At 53.1% G+C, this 21,646-nt stretch overlaps 1 protein-coding gene across 1 annotated transcript in view; it reads right to left on the bottom strand.

Annotated features, from left to right (window-relative positions):
- Positions 1-2,936: 2,936 nt before the first annotated feature.
- Positions 2,937-21,646, bottom strand: part of ITPKB (inositol-trisphosphate 3-kinase B) — a 70,443-nt gene continuing 51,733 nt past the window's right edge. The window contains exons 3-8 of the mRNA XM_084261472.1: positions 18,575-18,674; positions 17,774-17,987; positions 14,585-14,789; positions 9,467-9,568; positions 7,879-7,950; positions 2,937-5,438 (exon numbers count right to left, since the gene is read on the bottom strand). Coding sequence (XP_084117598.1) covers positions 5,223-5,438; positions 7,879-7,950; positions 9,467-9,568; positions 14,585-14,789; positions 17,774-17,987; positions 18,575-18,674 — 909 coding nt within the window. The 3' untranslated portion in view covers positions 2,937-5,222. The remainder of the gene's footprint in view (positions 5,439-7,878; positions 7,951-9,466; positions 9,569-14,584; positions 14,790-17,773; positions 17,988-18,574; positions 18,675-21,646) is intronic.

The raw sequence follows: 21,646 nt of genomic DNA, 5'->3' as shown, positions 1-21,646 counted from the left end.
GACAACTCCCAAAACTCACGGGTGGCGTGGGGGGCCATGCCCCAAACCAGCGAGGCCCAGGGACCAGGCAGCGTCCCAGAGAAGCCTGGGGATGCTCGCCGCGCCGGCACCCTTCCTGCGGGGAAGCACACCCCTCTCCCGCGGGAGCCACCCGCTTGGGCCCGGATCGGCCTGTGCCTTCCCCGCCTGCCGCCGGGCGAGCATTGCCACCTCCCGGCCTCCGGGGGAACCGCCGCTGCCGGCAGCCCGGCCCTTCCTCGGCCAAAGGGAACGAGGCGGGGGGAGGGAAGCGCTTTTAAGGTATGACGGGAAGGAGCGGCCCGAGCATAGCCCCGCCTGGGGGTCAACCTCCCCCCTTCCGAAGCCTGGAAGGTGCACAGACACCCCACCCCCCAACAAAGCATCATCACACATCTTATTTCCAAAGCAGCAGGGCCCAGGAGCTGCCAGCGCATCCCTGAGCTTGAGCGGCCCGGAAGAAGGGCATCCCCGGGCTGCTCACCCCCTCCAGATGGTGTTTGGCCTCCTTGGCACCCCCCCTGCAAAACCCTCCTCGCCACCGTTTCCCTACCCCAGCAGCTCCCCCTCCTGCCAGCCGGCACCCATGGCTCCGCTGCGGGTGCTGCGCAAAATCCAAAGGGGCTGCTGCCAGACTGGCTTCACCCCCAGGACAGCAGCCAGGGCTCTCTAGGTGGAAAAGCCCGTTGCTGCCAGCACCGGCCCCAAAGTTGCAGCATTTCATTGCTTCACACTTCAGCATTTAACCACTCCCCGCCCCCCCCCCCCCCCCAACCAAACCAAAAAACATCCCAACACAACCCAGCTCCTCCCCATGCCTTTATTTATGGCCAGCGATATTTCAGCAGCAGCATTTTGAGTAATTCATTTAAGCAAGGCCCTCCCTTTGAGGTCATGGTGCTCAGGTGGTGCAACTCCCTGCAGCCCAGGCAGGGGCTCTGGCTGTGGGAAGGAGGGGGCAGTCAGCAGTGTTGCCCTGAATCATCCACAGCAGGGGCAAAACACCTCTTGAGGGGCTTCTCAGAGACCATCCCCCCCAGAATTACACCAGCTGGCACCACCAACTCATACTACAAGAGCCTCAGATACCTGTCAATCATTACAGCAAAGCCCTACACTTTGAGAAGCTGCAACTCCCAGGTGGCCCCCATCATCCCCTTACTTATAGGAGGGTCATTCTTGTAAATATCTAATTAGATAATGAAGAAAACAATTAGCTGCCTTCTCCCCACTTACAGCCTGCCTCTGTGGCATTGCTGGAGGTCCTGGGAGGCTCCGTGACATACATTGGAAGCCCTCAGCCACACCTAAAACTTTATTTGTAGCATTAATGTGAGTTCTGGCCTCTCCTCTATATAATGAGTTTATTAATTGCTCAGTTTATTATTCCCTGTAGCAGCAGGGAACCCCTGGCTTTGCTCTGGGGTTGCAGCAAAGCCAGGCAGCCCCAGCTTCCAACCCAGGGCATAAACCTCAGAGTCAGTAGAAACCAGCACTTGGTCAACAAGGGGTTTCCTTCCCTTCCCCTCTTTGCTGCATCATCGCGTTATTGGAGTTTTGGGGGGCTTTGTTTTCTTCCACCGGCCAGGAATAGGAGTTCCATGCTGGTGAGGTTCTTGGTGGCCCCCAGGAGCCGGAGCTATAAGTACAGCATCAGCTTGCAGTAAAGATCACAGAATCACACAATCACAAGGTTGGAAGAGACCTTTGAAGATCATCAAGTCCAACCATTCCTTTCCTATGCTAAACTATATCCCTAAGTACCTCATTAACCCTTTTTTTGAACACATCCAGGGAAGGTGACTCAACCCCCTCCCTGGGCAGCCTGTTCCAGGCCCTGGCAACTCTTTCAGTAAAATTTTTTTTTCTAATATCCAATCTAAACCCGCCCTGGCACAACTTCATGCCATTTCCCCTTGTCCTAACTCCTGTCACCTGGCTGAAGAGGCCATCGCCCACCTCTTTACAACCTCCCTTCGGGTAGTTGTAGGTGGTGATAAGGTGCTATGGAGGCATGCAAGCCAGCTGGCTAGGAAATGTGTATGTCTTTCTCTCAGCCTCTGGTAGACAGCTAGGTGCATGTACAGCCTGTAGTACTGCTGATCCTTCCTCGTAGCAACAAGTTACTAGTCCTTAAGCAAAGTCCAAGCTGGATTGCTCTGGCATTTTGTTTCAGAGGTGCTGTGGCAAGTAGCAGGGATGCTGCAGGGCCTGGCTGCCCAGGCTGGGCTGCTGACAGGGCTCTGGGTGCTAAACCTCACTTTCCTTATGGATCAGCCACCTCTGTCCTGGGACAGGCTCCTGCCATCCTGCACTTGCTTGACCAACCAGGAGGGGCTGGAGCTGCCTTCAGGCTCTACAACCTGATTTTTCCTTCAGTACAAAACCAATCCATGTTTGCTTTCACAGCCTGTGGTCCCAAGTGCTCCATCCCGCACTGCCCGCGGTGCAGCCGAGAGGGACAGAAGCACACAGCTGCAGCAGGCAGCTCTGACACCCTGGGTGCTTTGGCATCCTCAAGTGTAGAAATCGCAGGGTGGCACTTGGAAACTGCTCAGCAGGAGCTGCAATGCAGCGCTATCAAAAACATAAGGCACTGAACAAAATCCCTGGTGTGCTCCTGCATTTGGTGGGCTGTCCTGTGGAAAGGGGATGGAGAGGCTCAGGTTTCTCCTTGAAGTGCCTCCCCAGCCTCAGCTCTGCTCTCTGCAAAGCCAGCTCCTGTTTGTCAGGATTGGTCCCCAGCCCAGGGTCCTTCCCTGCTCTTGGTACTGCTCCTGGTGTGCGCTGGGACAACCAAACCTGGAGCCTGATTCCCACCCCCTCAAATCACCATGGACATGAAACCCAGCTCCTGGTTGTTCCCAGGCTGCTGCAAGCTGCACCCTGGGGCAGACACAGACTCCACGGCAGGTGAATGCTTCCCATATGTCTTTATTTGCAAAGGTACAGGATTTTTTTTACAGGCACTGTGCGTTGGTGTTTCAGACCGGTTTGGAATTTTCTCTGTATTATCAATGACCGAGAGGCGAGGTGGGAGCTGGGAAAATCCCTCACAGCAACTGTTCCAGCCCCCAGAAAGGCGCAAGACATCTGAGAGGAGCAAACTGCTTCTTCGGAAGCCACAAAGCAAGGAATCTGGTTTATAAACAGGCTTAAAAAATAATATACATATATAAGAGCAGCTGAAAGCTAAAGTACAGCGATAACTGGTACACACCTATGCGCTTCTGTTCACAGCCTTTTTCCGAAGCTGGAAAAGGGATGGTTTAAAAACTAAAAACACAGTTTTTAAAAAAAAAAAATTCCATGCATTAAGTTTTAGTGTTTTGTGCAATTAAAATGGGATGAAAATAAATATAACTTAAAAAACCCCCACCTTTTCCATGACACTAATGGAACAGAGGCAAGTCTATAAGGCACTTCCACATGGGCTACTCTAGAAAGCCTGGCAAAGAGCTAAAACAGTGCAACCATTTACAATGGCATCAGATGAGCTAAAGACATCTGTCAGGGGAGATAGGGACTAAGGAAAACCTTAAAGAGACTTCAGTCCCCAGGGAAGAGGCTGGGGTATGGCTGCAGACAGCTTAACGGCCAACTCCTCCTCCTTATTGCTGCCAGGAGATGACTTCCCCCAAAGACGATTGCTGGACACACCAAACAATAGCAGAGGGGCTCTGGAGCACTGCTCCCTGGGAGTGAGGCAAGAGTGGGTTTGGGGATGGAGCGGGTGAGATTTGTGGCTGATGAGACCCCCACGCCACCTCCAGCATCGCACACTCCTGTCCTCGGCGCGAGGGGCTCCCCGGCCTGCCCTGCAGCCTCCCCTCCCCGCTGTCCTCTCGATCGTTGACCTTTAGCGAGCCAGCTCTGCAGTGAGCAAGCTGCTTAGTTCAAATGTTCCAGGAAGTTAAAAAATAGCCTCCGCCCTAAATAGGGAACTGGGTGTTTTCACAGGAGCGGGAGCGCGGAGGCTGCACGCGCAGCCCAGGCAGGCTGGGAAGCCAGTGCCGAGGAGCAGTGGCAGAGCCAGCCAGCTCTGCAGAAATAAAATGGGAAGGTTTGGGGACACCTCACCACAAGTGTGCTTCACCAAAGACGACCTGGCCACCTTGAGCTGCTCTCATCCTTTGCCTGTCACTGATAAAAATTAGAGATGCTCCAGCTGGGAGGGTCGCCCAGGGCCAGGTGAGGCATTGGCAGCACTATCCCTATGCATGTGCTTGGCTGCTGCTAAAAAAAAGACTGATCAACCTGGATGGCTACTTTAGGTCTCATAGTAGTCCCTTAATAAGCTGTTTCTCTCTCTCACAGACCCGCCTGAAGCCTTTATTCTCCATGGAGGGCTGGAGACCCCAGCTAAGGAGGGCTGGAAGTAGGTCCTAGCAGGGAAGCTAGAGAGGAGCTCGAAGCGTTACCCACCACACCAGGGCACCCAGCTCTGGGGAGGTGGGTGGGAAGCACCTAGCCACGGTGAATAGCTGTGCTAGACCACGTGTCCCCAACAGGAAGGAAACTCTCACCCTCCAGTGTCACCTGAAAACAACCGAGCACCTTCCACGGTATCTTTGTCTGTAACACAAAGAACCCAAATCCGCCCTTCTTAAGGACTGGGCTCCACCAGGTCCCTAGGGTGAAACATGGTGGCAAAGGCAACTAAAGGCCTCTCACCCCAGTATCCTTCACCATCTCCAGACCTTGCCCACACACTCCACCCAGCTGCCCGAGGGTCCTGGGCACAGCCACTGAGTGTTTTTTTGGATGAAGCTACCACTCCCTGCACAGGGATAAGACTCCTTCCTCCACCAGCCCTCTTAAGAAATCACGCTGCGCAAGAGACAAAAGCAGGATAGGCAAAGCACACGCTTGCCTAAGCGATCCCTGCCGGGCTGCTCCCAGGCGGCACGTCCGCCTGTTCCCACTGACTCTGCAAAGCCAAGGTTTGGAGTCCAGCTTTTGTTCTGGCAGGTTAGATCTCTATTTACATGGAGAGGGGGGGGGGAAAAACCCCCAGCCCAAACCAAGACAACCTAAAAAACAAAACCCCACAACAAAAACCACCTTAAATAGGGAGAGTATAGCTTCCAAATGGGAAGGGCGAGGAGGACTGGAAAGTGTCTTGTAGTGCAGTTCAGAAGAGTCAGTCGGGGGTGGGGGGGGGAAGGCAGGTTGGGGGTAGTGGCAGAGTTGGACGCGCAGCTTTAATGCAAGTCTTCGCTCTGGGACAACTCAGTCAGGATCTGAACGAGGTTGTCCAGCCCCCAGAGGTAGCCGTCCTCTCTGTTCCCTTCCACCCAGGGCACGTTGTGCTGGAGAACTTGTCCCTCCGGCAGCGGGGTGGTTTTCCCAAAGTCAATCATCCAGACTTTGGCCTGTTCCTTCTTGTCGTGAATGAAGAGGAGGGAGCTCCCGATCACCTGCGGAGAGACCAGACCAGTTAGCAGTGCTCCTGGTGCTCGTTCCCAGCCAGCTTCGGGGCTTTCAACCCCTTATCTCAGGCTGTATTTGCAAGAGTTGATGCTGAGATTTTGCATGAAGAGAAGTAAGTTCCGTGTTTGCACATGCAAATCAGGTATTCAGAGCAGCTGATTTACTCATACAAATCCCAGCTCTTGGCAAGAGAGGATCAGAAAAACACGGGCATGGAAGACAGGGATGTCATTATGGAAAACGAGTCAAGGTCCCTGGGAAAGCAATGAGACGAATTGTCCCAGTCCTCAGACAGGGATTTTTTCAAGGCTGGAAGCTCATGCTACTTACACTCACCAGCCCTGCAGACATCACTAGAGGGATGCATAAGTACAAGTTACTTGTGATGTGCTGTCTCCTGTCTGAAGCACCATCCAATTGCAAGGATTGCCCCCAGAACATCCTCCTGGCTTTCACAGTGCTCAGGGGATGCCAAGTTACCAAGGTACACAGAGCTGAATCTCACTCAGCTGCAACTGGTTTGCAGTGGTCTGCCGTAACCTGACGGGCCTTTGGGAAAACCCTGCAGCAAGCACCAGACTGGGAAAGCCCTGGGGAGCTGATGGGTGCATTTGCAAAGGTGAAACACATCATCCCTGACAGCAGAGATCTCCCAGAGGGATGAGACCCCAAGAGCTCAATGCTCAGCATTGATGGAGCAGAGAGACGCTGGGCAGGTGGGTGCCCCCAGCTCAGCCCCCTGGCCCATCCTGGCTTCAGCCCCAGCCAGAGTGCCATCCAGCAGCAGCTCTGCTGCAGCTTCCCAATGCCTGGGGACACATAACAGTGTCAGGCTGGTCACTGTTGTGCTGTTCTGCTGAATCTGCTCCCCTGATGGGAAGCTTTTAGCAGGCTATGTACTACAGGTGAACTTCAGAGCTGTCCCAAACAGAAATTACGTTCCAAATTACGTCCAATTTTCCTAAGTGGGTGGATTATGAACTCACTGCCCTTGTAGCACAAACAGGGACCCTGCTGGCCAGAGCACAGTGTCTGTTGGCAGACAGGACACAATGTGCTGAGAGCCAGGAGCAGCCTGCAGCCCAAAAGACACACGGATGCACGGAATGCAGCTCTAGGGACATCCTGCTAGTGTCAGCCCTCCAAAACAGCAGCATTAACTGTCAGCAGGGTCTCCCACATCCATAATATCACCAGGGTTTAGTTTGAGGTTTGTCTTTGGACAAGGGCTTTGAACGGGAAGCGTGTGCTGTTCTCAAAAGCGATTACAAACTTGTATTTCTGAAGAGACTTCCTCCTCCAGTGCACTGGGAAAACATCCAAGGTCCAGAGATACATATTAATTCCCAGAAATGCTCATCTTTAGCTTTCCCCTTTCTAAGATCTTACAGCCCTCCCTTGGCCAGAACGGGGCATTTGAAGTGTACGCGAAATCCTTTTGCTGACATTCCTCACTAGCCTATCCAGGGTTATCCAATTTCTGAGCCCAGCCCAGCAAGGGTCCTGTGGAGCCTGGCAGACCTTCTGCTGCACTTTGTCTCAAAGTGGGACAGAAAGTCAAAGCTGCTGCCTTTTAATTGTTAAGGAGTGGAAACTCCTTTCAAACCCCACTTGAAAGCCTGTTTTGTTTCCGTGTGTTTTCCAGTGAAACCCTGGCACTCTGATTCAGGGAGCATTTTGTTTCCCATGTTGAGCTGTCCTGAAACATTTGGCTTCAAAGTTTCCCTTGCAATGCCTTACAGGCACTGCCATCAGGAGGCACAGGCCCATCTGCGTCTGTCCCAGCAGGACCCTCTGCATGCAGCTAGGGCTGAGGTGGCTCCAGCTGAGAGGCAATGGCTCTTCCAGCTGTGGCTCCTGCTCCCTCTGGGTTGAGGGCTCCTATGAAGCTCTTTTTCACATCATCATAGAAATCAGAATGTTAGGGGTTGGAAGGGACCTCTGAAGATCACCCAGTCCAACTGCCTGCCAGAGCAGGGTCACCTAAAGCGGGCTGCACAGGACAGTGTCCAGGCAGGTTCTGACTGTCTCCAGAGAAGACTCCACAACCTCTGTTGTTTGATCTCATGGAGCAGCTAAACAATACCTGACATGCAATCAGACAGGGATTTCTCTGCAGAAGACCCCTATACTTTTACACTAAGGATTTTTCCCAGTTGTATAAAGTCATAAACAGCATGAATTCATCCTAGATAACTTGTAATCTGTGTGAACATTGTTTTTTCTATAGATCTGAACCCATGTCAGACGCATGATATCAGTCATCAGCCACATTTCCACCTCAGTATTTAAACTTGGGCATGAAAACATGGAGATAAGAATAAAGTCCAAGTTGTAGAAGCTTACAGTCTCTGACTTCTCTACTTGGGTAAGTCGAGATTAAACCATTCTCCTTTACAGGCAGCTCTATCTAAATGTGAGCATTACCTCATGGCATTTGAAGAACGGGGATGTCTCCAGGGTAGCGCGAATGCCCTTCAACCGGTTCAGGTAACTGTTCTGGAATTACAAAAACACAAAACCAAGCCATCAGCACCACAGGAAGCCCAGGACAAAACTGCTGCACGGGCAGAAAGGAAGCTCTCACCTCCCGGCATCTACCCCACGATACCATGTTTGCATGGAGAGGTGCTCGGGGCGTCTGTCAACCGCCCTGTGCTCAGCACCCTCACACAGAGCTGTCCCCTGGGAGGGTGTCCCCTCTTTTTTTGGGATCCACTCATTCTTTCGGTCTCCATAGCACCCTGTGAGCTCCTGCTGCTTCCAAACCTTCTTGAAAGCATTTGCTTTTGCTGAACCAGTGCTTTCCCCAGGTTTCCCTGCTGCCTTCACAGTGTTGCTGAGGAGGGAACCCCTAACTCAGCAGCTGCTGCTGTGCAAGCACTGTCAGTCAGGCATGGTGAGACACCGCTGCAACGCCAAATCAGAGCTTCTGTGAGGTTGATACCACAGGTGGAAGGGCTTTCACACTAGTCAGCACACAGATCAAGACCCACATGCCTGTTTAAGCACCCCTGCAAACTGCTGGAAGGTACTAAACATTCTTGGGGGGGGAACGGACACGGAATGGACAGGACATGGGATGGGGACAATGGGGGACTTTGGGAATTTGATTTAGAGGTTTCTGTAGAAGGACTAAGCGCAGGAACATGCACAATGGGTGTCTGGGCACTACATATACCTAAATTTTCACACTTTGTGTGGGGAGATGAGTGGGCCACTGTATTGCAATAGTTTGGCTACAGAGCCTTGCCTAGAGCCAGGGCATGATGGTGTGAGTGTACCCCGAACTCTTTGGGGATAAACCGCAGCCAGGTAACTTCCTTTTCAGTCCCAGGAATAACCCCTGGGTAACTCCTGTCAAAGGGAGCACACAGGTTTGGAGGAGGCAGTGCTAGGGACCGCTCCAGCTGCAGCCTGGTGCTTGCAGGCTTTATATATTGCAGCTAAAGCCAGGGGTACTTTGTCAAACAGGGTATTTGACACCGGTGGTGTAAATTGTTTACAGCTCTCTCTTACTCTCCTGGCAACACACCGAAACTCGGGAAATGCCGGCTGCAGCTTGCCTGTGCAAAGGGCTCCTGGTGCAGGCAGGGGGATCCCTTGGCCACCCTGCCTGTGAGACTGAGTGCAGGGGTCCTGCTCTGCCAGGGCAGGAGCCCCCACCGCTACATACTGGTGTAAAAAACAGGCTCAGAGGCTACCGGCAGCCCCAGGGATGAGGGGGCAGAGCGTGGCTATGCCTCCACAGAGGATTTTGGGACCAACCCTTGAACATGCTCAGCATCCTCGGACCTGGCTGGAGCAGTGCTGCTGCAGCAGCAGCAAACACATCCCCTCCCAGCCCTTTGTCACTCTCCCCTCACCAGGATGGCCATTTGTCTGCTACTTTTCATGCTTTTTAAAATGAGATTGCTCAGGCTGCAGCCCCTCAAGGTAGGGGGCTGATGAACAGAGGTCAGCCTCTGCAGGAGAAGCCCTCTCCAGGCAGCCCCTCACAGCATCCCCCTCTCACCAAAATGTTGCGGTTTCCTTTAGTGAACTCCCTGAAGGCCTCTGTGACTTGTTCCTTTGTCCGTGTCTTCTTGAAGTCCCTGTTCACAGTGCCATCCTCTTTCTGGAACAGAAGGGAGGGAAAGCAGTAAGCAGGATGGGGAGAGAAGGAGCTGAGGCAGGAGCCGTGTTTCAACAGCTACACATGTCCCTGAGCAGGATGTGACCAGCCATTTTGGTAGCTGAAGGACCTGTCTACAAAGGAGACAGGCAGCAGCTCTCTGCTTTGCAGATCCCAAATCATCCTACAGCGCTGCTGCATTTCCCCCTGCTACAAACAGCAAGCCTCTGCCATCACACGCTTGCCAAGGTCACTGGCAACATGAACAAACTACCTCTCACTGACCCAGCACTCACTGCCAGCAGAAGCTGGAGATCCCTGGTTTCTGCCACACTGTGCCAATGGCTTCCCATCACTGCTGTGGCTGAGCACAGATGCTGACACCAGCCTGGGGCTGTGGCCCTGCTTGGGGAGGAAAGCAGAGCACCACCACAGCAGGACAAAACTCAGTGCGGACAGACATTGTCTCACAGCGGGCAGAAAAACCCCTCCAGGAGCCACAGCAGCAAGGAGGTGAAGGCAAGGAGTGAGTCCCACAGCTTGCCTCACTAGTCCTTCGATAGTCCACAGACAGCAAACCCTCAAGGGCGGCAACCTGGTAATGAGACGCAGCGAGCAGCTTTGTGCACTCCTTTGACTCTTCCTTGGAAGCACATCCATGCTTGGCCAGCCACAGGGGACAGCACAGCTTGGGCTGCTGCAGGGACAACATGCAGCCCTGCCCAAACCTTGGGGCAGCTTTGTAGGTCACTCCCTGTTTCCCCGGTCCTTCTGGGGCTCTGATTTTTAGATCAGTGCACTTCATTGTCCGGAGCAGCCATGTGCTGGGCAGGCAGAGCTCGCTTCCTGGATACAGGGGCTATTTTAAACCACACGTGCTTACGCTCACAGCTCTGCTTGTCCTGCTCCATCCCACCACTCCGGACAGTTTGGTTCAACAATAGTGTGAAGGGACAGTGGCCAAAAGGATGAAGAAGCAGAGAAAAGGCTGGGAAGGAAGAAAGCACAATTAAATCACCTGCCTCTGAACTTGGTGTGCTCTAGTTGGACTTTGATAGACATTCAGGGAAGTGCCTGGGGATAGGGCCATGTGCATCCCCCTGGTCAGGGGGCTGGCTGGGGTGCAGTGGCCAGTCCAGCCTGGAGGGACAGCTGAGCATCCAGCCTGGGGAGACCTGGGCAACACAAGCCCAGCACCAAACCCACAACAAACATGCAATTTGGGATGAATCACACAGCACACTTCCAACTTCCAGCTTGCACTTTGCGTAGGCATTAACTACTGCGACAACAAAAGCAATGTGTGAAAGGTCTTAATCTCCAAGAAAAACTTGATTTGCATGGGATGCAACCAATGCACCCAGCTGCAAAGCACCTGGACCCTGCCTGACCACCATGCTGTCACAGGGTATAAAAGCAAGGCCACCAGCTGGTAGCTCAGCAGGCATTGTCCAGGGTGAGGGACAACATCATTACTGGAGACCTTTCTGCTGTAGCAGCCACCCTGCTGATGGACCAAGCACAGACAGATTCTGCTTTCAGCTATTTCTTGTGAGGCAGCAGAATGCAGGGGCACAGGCAAGAGGCCTTGCCAAGGATGCTCTGGTGACATGTGTATAACGTATAGGGGAAGGGCACTACACCACTATACATCCATCATGTGAGCCTGGATGGGGCAGTTCAGAAATCAACCTGCTGCCTCCCCGGGGGATAACAGAGATCTATTTGGAGAAGTGCCACAGCACTAATTTCACATGTAAAGAGTACAACTTTCCACAAAGCATCCAAGAAAGGAGATGGACTTCTAAGTGCTCCTAAAAATAAATGAAAACCGCAGATGGCCTTTCAGATAAGGCAATCTAGGCTTCAGGAAAGCCAAACAACCTCCCCGTAGCGCTGCTCCCATCATTACCCGCCTCCTGCAGCTTCCTTGCTCAGGGTGACACTGCTGCTGTGAGGCTGACAGCTGCCACGAATTTTACAGGTGTCCAAGCCCCAAGGGGGCTGGCTTCCACCCACAGAAACGTGAGGGGGGCTGATAAAGGCTACTGCAACCTCTGCCCCACCAGAGCCACTGGCGTCACTGGGGCAGGGTTCGGGTAAGCCACCTCTCCCTCCAGCACTGTGTCTGACCTCAGATGGGGCTCACAAGCTGCCCATATTGGTTAAGTCGGGCGAAGGCTTTCAGGGTTCATTCTGGGACCCCAGAAACATCCCTGCCGCAGGGAATACCGTCCCACACTGCTGCAGGCAACAGCAAGTAACTCAGAGCAGAGCAGAAGCTCAGGAGCAAACGACACTTGTTGCAATGAGCTCTGGTAAGCTTCAACTGGGGCACCAGGGATCACTTGCATTACTTTCAGTACGGTAATCTGATTAATACCCAGTGTTTCTAGCGGTTCCGAGCTACTCCAGAAAGGTAGGTAAGTGCCATTATGTCCTTTGGCAGAGGAAAATTTCCACTTTAAAGAGGAAGAACTGGACCCTCAAGGCCACCCAGGAAATTGTCAGGGGAAAGCATCTGCAGCAGGAAAGAAAACACAAGGAGACTAATCATTAAATAATTTTCCCCTGAAATTCCCTCTGAGGCCTTGGTTGCAGCCCTGGTCACTGAGGAGGCTTTCCCCAATGCAGGGGTGTAACACCAGAAACAGGGTAAGTACAGGGGTACAGCACAGCACGACCAGGTCCGTGGCTCTGCTGGGGAAAAAAAAAAGGCAGCCAGGAACCAGCATGAACTGTTACTGCTTTAACTATAGGGAAAATAAAGATGAGGGATTTAAGGAGAATTACAGTAATTAGAGCCTTGATTAAATTAGTCAGCCCTTTGCAGCAGCAGTGGGGTTACTCCTGGAGGCAACATTTTTCAATTAAGGACCTGCCTCACCTCCTCGGGAAAGAAATCCACTGCTCACACTGTGCAGCAGCTCGTTTAAGGCTGGCTAAATTAGAGATGCACCTCTAACCACTCCTTCAGAGCTTTTATTCACACCCCCACAACCCCCACATCCCCCCCCCCCAGTATTTTTTTGCCTGTGTGGGGATACAATTTAGGGTTTGGGGGTTGGGGTTTTTTCCCCCATCTTTCATTTCAAGCGTTTCTCTTGTGATCTGCTTCAGCCACAAACCCCCCTATGCATCCCCAGGTTGCCAGCTGAGCAGCACCATTGGAGGCCAAGGATCTATCATGTTAGAATATAAATAGACAGATATTCCTGATGAGAGCAAGGAAGCAGGGAGAAGAAACAGCGCATGGGAGCTTTGGTCCCAACTGGCCGTCTCCGTTTTTGCACAGCTTCAGTTTTAAAATAAGCACCAGCAAAACAAGAGTAATGGGAACTAGGCAAAGGGTTGTCCCAAGCTGGAGCAGCTCACAGCATGCTTGCAGGCACCTGAGGCAGAAAAGGGTCAATGGGAGAGCTGGGGAGCTCAGGGAAGAGCTGCATGAGCAGGCAAGAACCCTGACCCACGCAGGCACTGCGGAAAGCTGTGGTGGGGGAGCATGACCAGCAGCATCCTGGGCAGGGGCACAGGGTGAGTAGGGGTGCTTTGCGTTGCTTGTCAGAAAGATCTTGAAGGGGGTCAGCCCAAGGGCTGCTCCTTGGGTTTCTGAGAGTAGCTGAGTTAGAGACAAATGCACCGTTGAACAAAGAAGGTGTCTCCTCCTCACGTGCATCGTGCTCTGCTGGGCTTCCCGCAGCCCAGCGACTTTGTCCCACACAGCACAGGGGGCAGGGGGTGGACATCTCCTTTACCACCTGTGGTTTGTTATGTGGGGGATCAGGAGAAGCAGGTGACCCACTACTGCTGATCACTTTTTAAACCCATGGTCTAACATCTGTCTGTGTTTGCTGTTTGACCAGTGAGGTGAAGGGGAACACTACCAGGGAAGCCTACAAAATCTGATGTAGAGGTTTTCTCAGGGAACAGCTTCATTTGGTTTAACTCTATCAATTTGACACCACTCTGTCCAGTCAGGAGGGGTGCAGGAGTTTAACACCACAGAGACCCAAACTAGAGAGGAAAAAACAATCTGCCATCAAGAGAAAGAGATACAGGTAGAAATCAAGCCATCGTTTCCACTACGAGCAAGCAGCTGCATTGAGCTGCTGCCTGGGCACCTAGTAGAACCCCAAGCCTGAATCACTGCAGGCATGACTTCACTGAGCTCCCCTCAGCTGCCAAGCCACCTCCATGCCCAAGCATGCAAAAAACCCCTCAGCTCAAGTGTGATATTACCTTTAATTCACGCTGGCTGGCTATCAAAAGGCACACGCCGCTGCTAACACTCACACAAGTCTTCTATCACTAACACAACTGTGGTTAGAGGTGTAACTCTGTCAGATTGCCATCCTGCGTGTCCCTCGTTGCAAAATCTGCCTGCCAGGAGAAAAACTCCTGGGCTGGCTTATTTAATGAGGACACAAAGGCATTCCAGCAGGTATCTCCAGAAACACGGGCATTAGGTCTGAGCAAGCCCAGTCAGCAGGTTACACGTGCATGCAGGTGCCAGCAGAAAGTGCTGCTGCGTGTGTTCACCCTGTTTCATAGCGCTCAGCTGATGAATTTTTCTGGACAGGGATGTGAACACAGCCTCCTCACTGACTTCAGCTAAACTCCCAGCTCCAAGCATGGATCGGCACACGTTCAAGCTGGGATTTGGGATTAGTGGCTTAGGCTAGCAGCAGAGCCCTATCAAAAGCAAACAACTAATTTGAGTCTTCAAGTTGGAGGATGTCATTTCACAGTCAGGGAAACGGACCAAGTGGCTGATTTAATGAGATTCTGGCTAAACCTGCCCTATTGCATTGATGCTCTGAGTGCAGCTGCTCTCTCAGAAGAGCAGTGCCACCTCAGGCCATGTGCCTGACACAGGTGGCTTGACTGCAGGGACAGGAGATCTCCTTATGTGACAGTCCTGCCACCAGCCTGCTGCATGTGTGCCTCTGCAAGTGAGTTTGGTTACTGAACACTCCCAGCAGCCCTTCCCCCTGCTCTGCACAGCCAGAGCAGCCTCACCTTTATCCCCTCGATCCTGAAGCCCAGCGTGGCAGTCGAGCTGATGGTCTCCCTCCACTGCATGTAGCGGGGCTTGGTCACTGCCCGCAGCACGTTCTCCTCCTCGGTAGGGGCCTCAGGGTCCACCTCAATCATCTTCTGGTACATGTCCTTTCTCAGGCTCGGCTTCTTCCGTGCCTTTATCAGCTCCTCCTCCAAGTATGTCCTGCAAGGAGTGAGTTGGGGATACCACATGAGGTGTCATGTAACCCCAGACAGCCCTTCTCCCAGAAAACAGACCTATCTAGGACAGCAGATCTCTACAGCATAGGGCAGCGCAGGAAATAACAGAGCAACTCTCACTGCAGATGAATTGATCCTGATTTAATTAGCACCCCCTCATCAATACATGGTATCTTTTCAGGTCATCAGGGAACTACAACCAGTTTGGCAATAACAGGGGAGGTTATTTCTCACAGGTGCCCATGGTGTTGCTGCTGCTGCTGCCGCCACTTTTTGGTCCTTGGGGACCTGTCCCCTATGCTCAGCAGACCTGAGCAGCGACTCAGTGGCTCCCACAAGCTAAATGTGGCTTTCAATATGTGCCTGGGAAGCTGCCCGGGTGTGCTCTGGGACCTGGCTGAGTTGAAGGCAAGAGGAAGGTCCCAGCCCTCAGTGTTAGGGGCTGCTCCCTTTGAGGTTTGGTCAGTGAGGGCAGCTGCTTCCAAAGCTGATCCTTTATCATTCCTGTGCTTTCCCATCCCCTCACCCTAAGCATGGCGAGGGCTCTGCCTCACCGGCTGCAACATGGGGTGTTGTCACGCAGGGCTCTTTCGCTCGTGATGATTTTGCCTGGTACAGGCCTGTTTTAAGTGGACCACCTGCAAAAGCATCCTCTATGGGACAGAGGAGAGGAAAGGATGTGGCCTTGGCCAGATACTTAGCATCACCCCCCCAGGACCACAGGGTGCAGCCAGAATGCGGCAAGGAGGATGGAGGGTGCAGAGGAGAATGCAGAGACCTCTGTTTTATGCATCCTTCAGAGGAGCACTGCTCTGTGCCACGGCACACTGCTGGAGAGCTTCTGCACTCCTGCGTGCAGAAAACCATCATCTGCACAATAACAACACTTCCCACAGCAGTAATCAACCGCTATGCAGCTCTTCTTGCAGCTCCCAAGCCTGCCCTAGCCCAGGCATTTGCCAAACAACCTGCCAAGCCAGGTGATACGTCCCAGCAAAAGGACACAGTAATGGCCCTATCTGTTGCCTCCTTCCTGCCAAATCCAAACTGCTCTACACCTCCTAGTAGCCGTGCTCAGCTCTGCAGAGGGGCTGTGCCCAGTCCCTGTGTCCTTGTGCTGAAATACCAGCACAGAGCGCGTGGTTCACCTCTGGAACGAAACAAAGCGCCCGGGGAGGATGCTGGGCAGACTATGTGGGATGGCGTCCCTGTGCTTCCCACAGGCTCAGCGAGACAAACTGGTGTCTTTTCTCAGGGCAGGCACATGATCACTGCTCAGACATCCCGAAGGCACCAGCCCCTTTGAAAAACACTGCAGATGAAAGTGATGAAAGGCTTCGGCTGACATCACGAAACCCATGACTTCTGGGCAGATGGAATAGAGCAGCAGAGTACAGCAGTGGTGTGCTCAGAAGCGCCGCTCGCGCCACTCAGAAAGAGAGATTTCCTTTTGATAAGAATGACAGAGCCTCTGCAGCTCCAGGTTCAGTCCCCCACATTGCTCCAGGCTTCAGCCATCACCAGACAAAGTTCTGTTTAGGGAGGACTGGAGGAGGCTGCTACATCCCAAAGCCAGGTTGGCAGGAAAGAAATCAAACCTGTATGTGCCTGGCAGCAAGCCTCTGGCTCAGACAGGTTTAACAGCCCTGTGTTTAGTCTGTCTCCCAGAGCCTCTCCTGCCTAGCCACAGGGATGCACCCCTCCCCAGCATGAGCCCAATTCATCACCCTGCCTCACCAGTGTTCCCTGCAGCGCCATCTTATTTAATGATGGTGCCCAGAACGTTTGCCCCCTTGTCTGCTCTGCTCCAAAAACCCAACTGCTCTGCACAGATCACTCGATTTTTGTGCGTGGGAGGCTCTCCTCCTCCCACAGACAGCTGCAGGAGCTCTGGGGCAGCATGACCAGCAGGTCTTCTTATGGTGGCTGTCATCTCTGGGTGCAGAGTAGGTCCTTGTCTCCTTCCTGCATCAGCATGGTGTGTGCCAGCCAGGCCCACGGGAATGCACTGGGGCCCCCTGCCCTTCTTTCCACCCCTCCGGTGGAAAGTATTCCTTGCCTCTTCCCTGCCAACAGCCTGACCTGCCAGTTGGAGTTCCACATCAGGAGTTCAGGAGGGAGAAAAAAATAGATTCCTCTTTCCCACAGAAGCCATCAGCTTTTCCAGAAGCACAAGTGCCTCCACCACATCCAGGCTGTGCCTTAGCCCATGAGGGGGGTCTCAACCCAGAGGCCCAAGGCTGAGTGGTAGCCTAGGGCTGCCCCAAAACCGGCAGCCACCTAGGATCACCTGCCCTGCTAACATTTGCTCTAGGACACCTGTGTCAGCTGTGGTGTCACTAGCTCAAAAACTGCTGCTGCTGGCCAGGTGGCTGCAGCCTGGGATCTTGGAGTATCTGTAGATGGTCCTCAACCATGACATGGATAATATTGCTCATTTGTTAGGAAATGTTTCAAGAACTTTGCATGGAAGGCATTAAACTACTTAGCAGACACATTTTATCCCTCAAGTGTGCATGGAAGCAAAGGCTGAGCAGAGGGAAAGTTTCTTGCTTTACCAAAGCTGGGCCATCGAAGTGTCTTTATTTCACCACTCTAGCACCCTGGGCAGGATCTCCCATATCTTTTGCTCCCCGTCCCTTGGCTGTGTCCTCCTGCAGCAGGTTGCCATCCTCCTCAAAGCTGCTGTGCCATTCTGGTGTACCTGAACCCAGAGGGCTGTCCCTGCCACTGAATGAAACCACTTTCCCAGCACACGGAACAGTCAACAAGCAGAGAAGGAAAGTGCCTGGTGTGTCCGTCCTGTCCCAGGCTTCCCTCAGCTCTCTCCTAATGGTGTTGTCTTAGCTTTCCCTGAAGATGGGTGAGCCTGGTGTTCCCACTTGTGTGTTTCAGAGGGTTTTACCCAGGACATGCATTTGCTTTGAGTATCCCATCTTAAAACTCCATGTCCCCAAAGCCACTCACCTGACCCCCATTTTGCAGTCCATAACGCAGGGGGAGTCAAATTCAGCCAGCAGATCCTCCATCTGGTTGTACCGCTCCCCATCCTTCACAATGTCGCCATGGTAGGCAGGAACATAGGGCTTCAGGACGTCATTCATCAGGCGGTCGAGGCAGCGCTGCTCCGATTCACAGTGCTTCTTCAGTATCCGGCCATTGGCTGCTGCCTTGAAGCTACCTGAGGGTGACAGGGGACAAAACGGTGCTTGACTGGAGGGGGAATAATGCTGTGCCTTCTCAAAACAAGAAGGGCAGCCTAACACCTCTGAAGCATCTCTGGTGGGCTGGGACTTAGAAGCTGCCAGATTCACATGTAATGTCAGAGGTTTACGACCAGCAATGTCACACCTTAAATGGGGCGGAGGCCTGTCCTGTAGCACCCAACACACTGGCTTTGCAGCCTCTCTGTACTTCATGGTTGCTTCACACCTTTGTGTCTAGGCTCACACGTGGGGCATTTTTGTGGTGGGCAGCATCACCTCAGCAAGAGGGTTTGGGTCTCACCCAAAGGACCTGGATTTCTGCTGCTTGAGCAAAAAAGCAGCAATAATACTTGCTGGCCCTGGAAGGTTGAAATCACAGAGCACTGCACCTTCACATCACCCTCCCTGGTGTTTGGGTTAGTCACTGCCCCGAGCTAGAGACATGGGAGCAGAAACCTGTGGCACTCATGCAACAGTGGGAAGTGATTCAGGCTGAGAAAGCCCATTAGCCTGAGATAAAGAAGAGCCTTTCCACCCCTCTGGCACTCCCCATGCTCCGTACCTGCATGTCCCGCTAGCTGGATCCAAGGGTACTTCTTCTTGAACGACATCACAAACGGGGACCAGTGCACCATATTCTTGATCTTCCGCCATGATTTGCTCTAATGGAAAAGTAAAATCATGAGGGTGAATCCAATGTTTTAAGCTTTTACAGACCATAGAGTCACTTCAGGCAGCACACAGCTGTTTTGGACAGGGGAGGAGGCACCGCGGCCAGCGGAGGATGGGAGCAGAGAATCTGCTCTTTTCCCATTGCCCTGTGCCAAGCCAGAGCTGCTGGGCCTCTGCTCCATGTGAAAAAAACAGGAGTAACTTCACTAAGGTGGATGGCGTTGCAGCATCGTTCTAGATGGCCACTTCTGCTGCAGAGGGCCCAGCCATCTGGGCACCCAAGCATTACCTTGGTTCCACTCCCCGCATCCCTCCGCAGAAGCAGCAGGGACATTAACCCATCCTTGAGCACCACAATAGATCACTGCAGACAGAGTGGGGAAGGCAGCCCAGGATTCGTACCCAGCCACAAAACCCAAGGCCATCTCCTGTGGGGAACAAGAGGCGCTCGCACAAGCGTGCACAGGCTCCCTGCCCGGCTTTTGTTCCCCATGGAAAGGCAGCTGCTTTGTCCATTAAGCTGGCAGCCTGCGTGTGGCTGATCTGCCTGCTTTGGCCCATCCTTAGCTGCCTTTCAGAGAACAATTCCCTCCTGACATGTGCTGCTCACCAGAGAGATTGCACAGAATTATTTACAGGACTGGAACGAGGGCCGCGTTGGACACGCAAAAGCCTCCTTCGAAGGCTCCTTCCTGCACGAGTTTTTCCCTGGATTGTTCTGGGAAACATGCCGCCGGTACAAGGCCGGGGACAGCCTCTTATCTCATCCCCAGAAGGCAATGGGACAAACAAACCAGGCGAACAATATACAACGGCGACAATGGAAAAATGCCTTCTTGCAGGAGCTGGGACGAGGAGCCGGCGTAGCCCTGGCTGCTCTGAGCTACTGGGTTCAGCCGGAAGCCCGCAGATAAATTATCCTCATTTGCTCTGCTCCGCAGGCAAGGGAGGGAGCCTTCCAGAAAGCCCTAGTAATCTCTTCCTCGTGTCTGAAGAACCAGCCCCTGTTCCAGTAACGCTTCGTAGACAGACAGGGAACAGCCAGCAGCCCCGACTTGCAGCTTGGATGCTTGTTGGGGGTGAACTCACAGCACAGGAATCCGTGCTGGGAACTGCTGACATGTTTAAATGGCGAGGAAGAAACCAGACAGAGATGTTAGTGTCTGAAGAGTGGAAATTACACTGGGCTGCTCCTGTGCCCTGCATCAGCCCCGCTGAGGAGCGAGGCACTCATCGTATGGAGATGCAAGGACTGCCCATAGAGCGGGGACAGGGGGTGCGGGAAGGAAAGGAGAAAGGTCCTTCCCTGCCTCCCAGCCCCAGGAGGAGCTGGGTGGCCTTTCCCTGGATGACTCTGCGTGGTTGGGAGCGTCCCAGCATGCCCTGGCACCAGTACAGCAGGGCAGGATTTTGGCAAGCAGCTGCCCAAGTGCGAGGTGACACCGGGCATCCCCTTCACCCAGGCTCCTCCGCGCCATGGGTTTTCTCTGTTGCCTGGCTTGCTTGTTTTGGCAGGGGGGTCGGGCAGTTCCCTACCTGACATGAGGATGAATGTTTTTATTTCCAAACGGAGTGCCAGAACTTGTGCGCTTTAGCTGTTCTTTGTTCTCCTTTTGGCAGAGAGCAGGAGGGAAGGGGGAGGGTGTCCCCTCCTTTTGTTTTTAAAATAGTAACATTGAGTCCTGGCTGATGTCATGAAAAAAAAAAAAGGGGAAAGAAGTCTCTGAGGGAGTTTGGACTCCAGATGAGCTGACCCACCTCCTCTAAAACAAGGAGTCCTCCCCCCACTGCACAGCATCATAAGTCACTCAGTCCCAGGAAACATGCCAAGGCAACGCGCCTTCCCAAGCCAAGATTTTGTTTTTCAGTGCTTGGAGCTTTGTAGCTAAAACCTCGAGGTACTTCAAAGCGCAGGCACAAGGAAGGCGTGCAGCACCTGAAGCAGGACAAGCCACCGGGGCTTTCCCAGGAGTGATGTGCTCTGCTCCGGCACGGCTCCTGGCATGGGGTAACAGCCCCCCAAGTCCTCCAGAGAAACAAAACACCACAGCAACCTTTCTGCTGAGCTGTAGAAGACAAAAAGCCAGTCACTAAGCACACCCACACAAAGAACAGGTAAAACACCCCAACCCCTTCACACCAGAGGGAAACATTTCCATCCAGGCACCACCGGCTTTGAGACAGCCCTTTGGCCAGGTGTTTCCAACCTAACCTTTAAGGACATATATAAGGACATGTTTTTATGGAGAAGCTTGAAGTTGCTTTGTCCATCTCAAGTCACTCCCAACTTGCTGGAAACGAACAAGCAAGTTGTTGCCATCAAAGGGGTCCTCAGCAATTCTGCCTCACACAGCCCTTTCCCCTCTGGCTTGGCAGGGGCAACCACGGGGGGACCTGTGGGACAGAGGAGGGACCATTCCCTCTGCAGTTCCTTCAGGACTTGTTGGATTTTTGTTTTATACCTCAACTCCCTCCAGGTGTTATGAGGGAAAGTTTGCTTCATCAAACAGAAGCTCTCCCACACCCTCAGCCCATCGCACGTTACTGATGCATCGCTCATTTTGCAGAGCAGCCTGCTGGGTCCAAATTTTTTTTGGGGAGGGGTGTGTGTATCTATACAGGATGTCCAGTCCCTCTGTTCTGGGAGTGTTCGAAAGGTGGCGAGTTCTGCAAGGGCAAAACGAGCAGCAGCTGCATGACTTCATCTGCCCACTCTCTGGTGCTGCCGACCCACTGCAGAAGAGAGAGAGTGGCCGGACCACTGAGGAGCAACACTGGCCAATGTCCTCAGTGATCCTGCCAACCCCTTTGTCTGAAGATACATTCTGCACAGCTAAGGAGTTACTCTAAAAGTTCACCCTTCGTACTTTCCTTGCAGCTTCAAGAGAGACTTTACATGGCTGTGAACCAGCGGCAGGGTCCTTTGCAGCCCCTGGGGATGGCTGGGGGCTCCCAGCAAGGG

Source organism: Gallinula chloropus, assembly GCF_964237585.1.
Source record: "Gallinula chloropus genome assembly, chromosome: 3".
Taxonomy (NCBI): domain Eukaryota; kingdom Metazoa; phylum Chordata; class Aves; order Gruiformes; family Rallidae; genus Gallinula; species Gallinula chloropus.
This window is presented reverse-complemented; position numbering and strand designations above follow the sequence as displayed.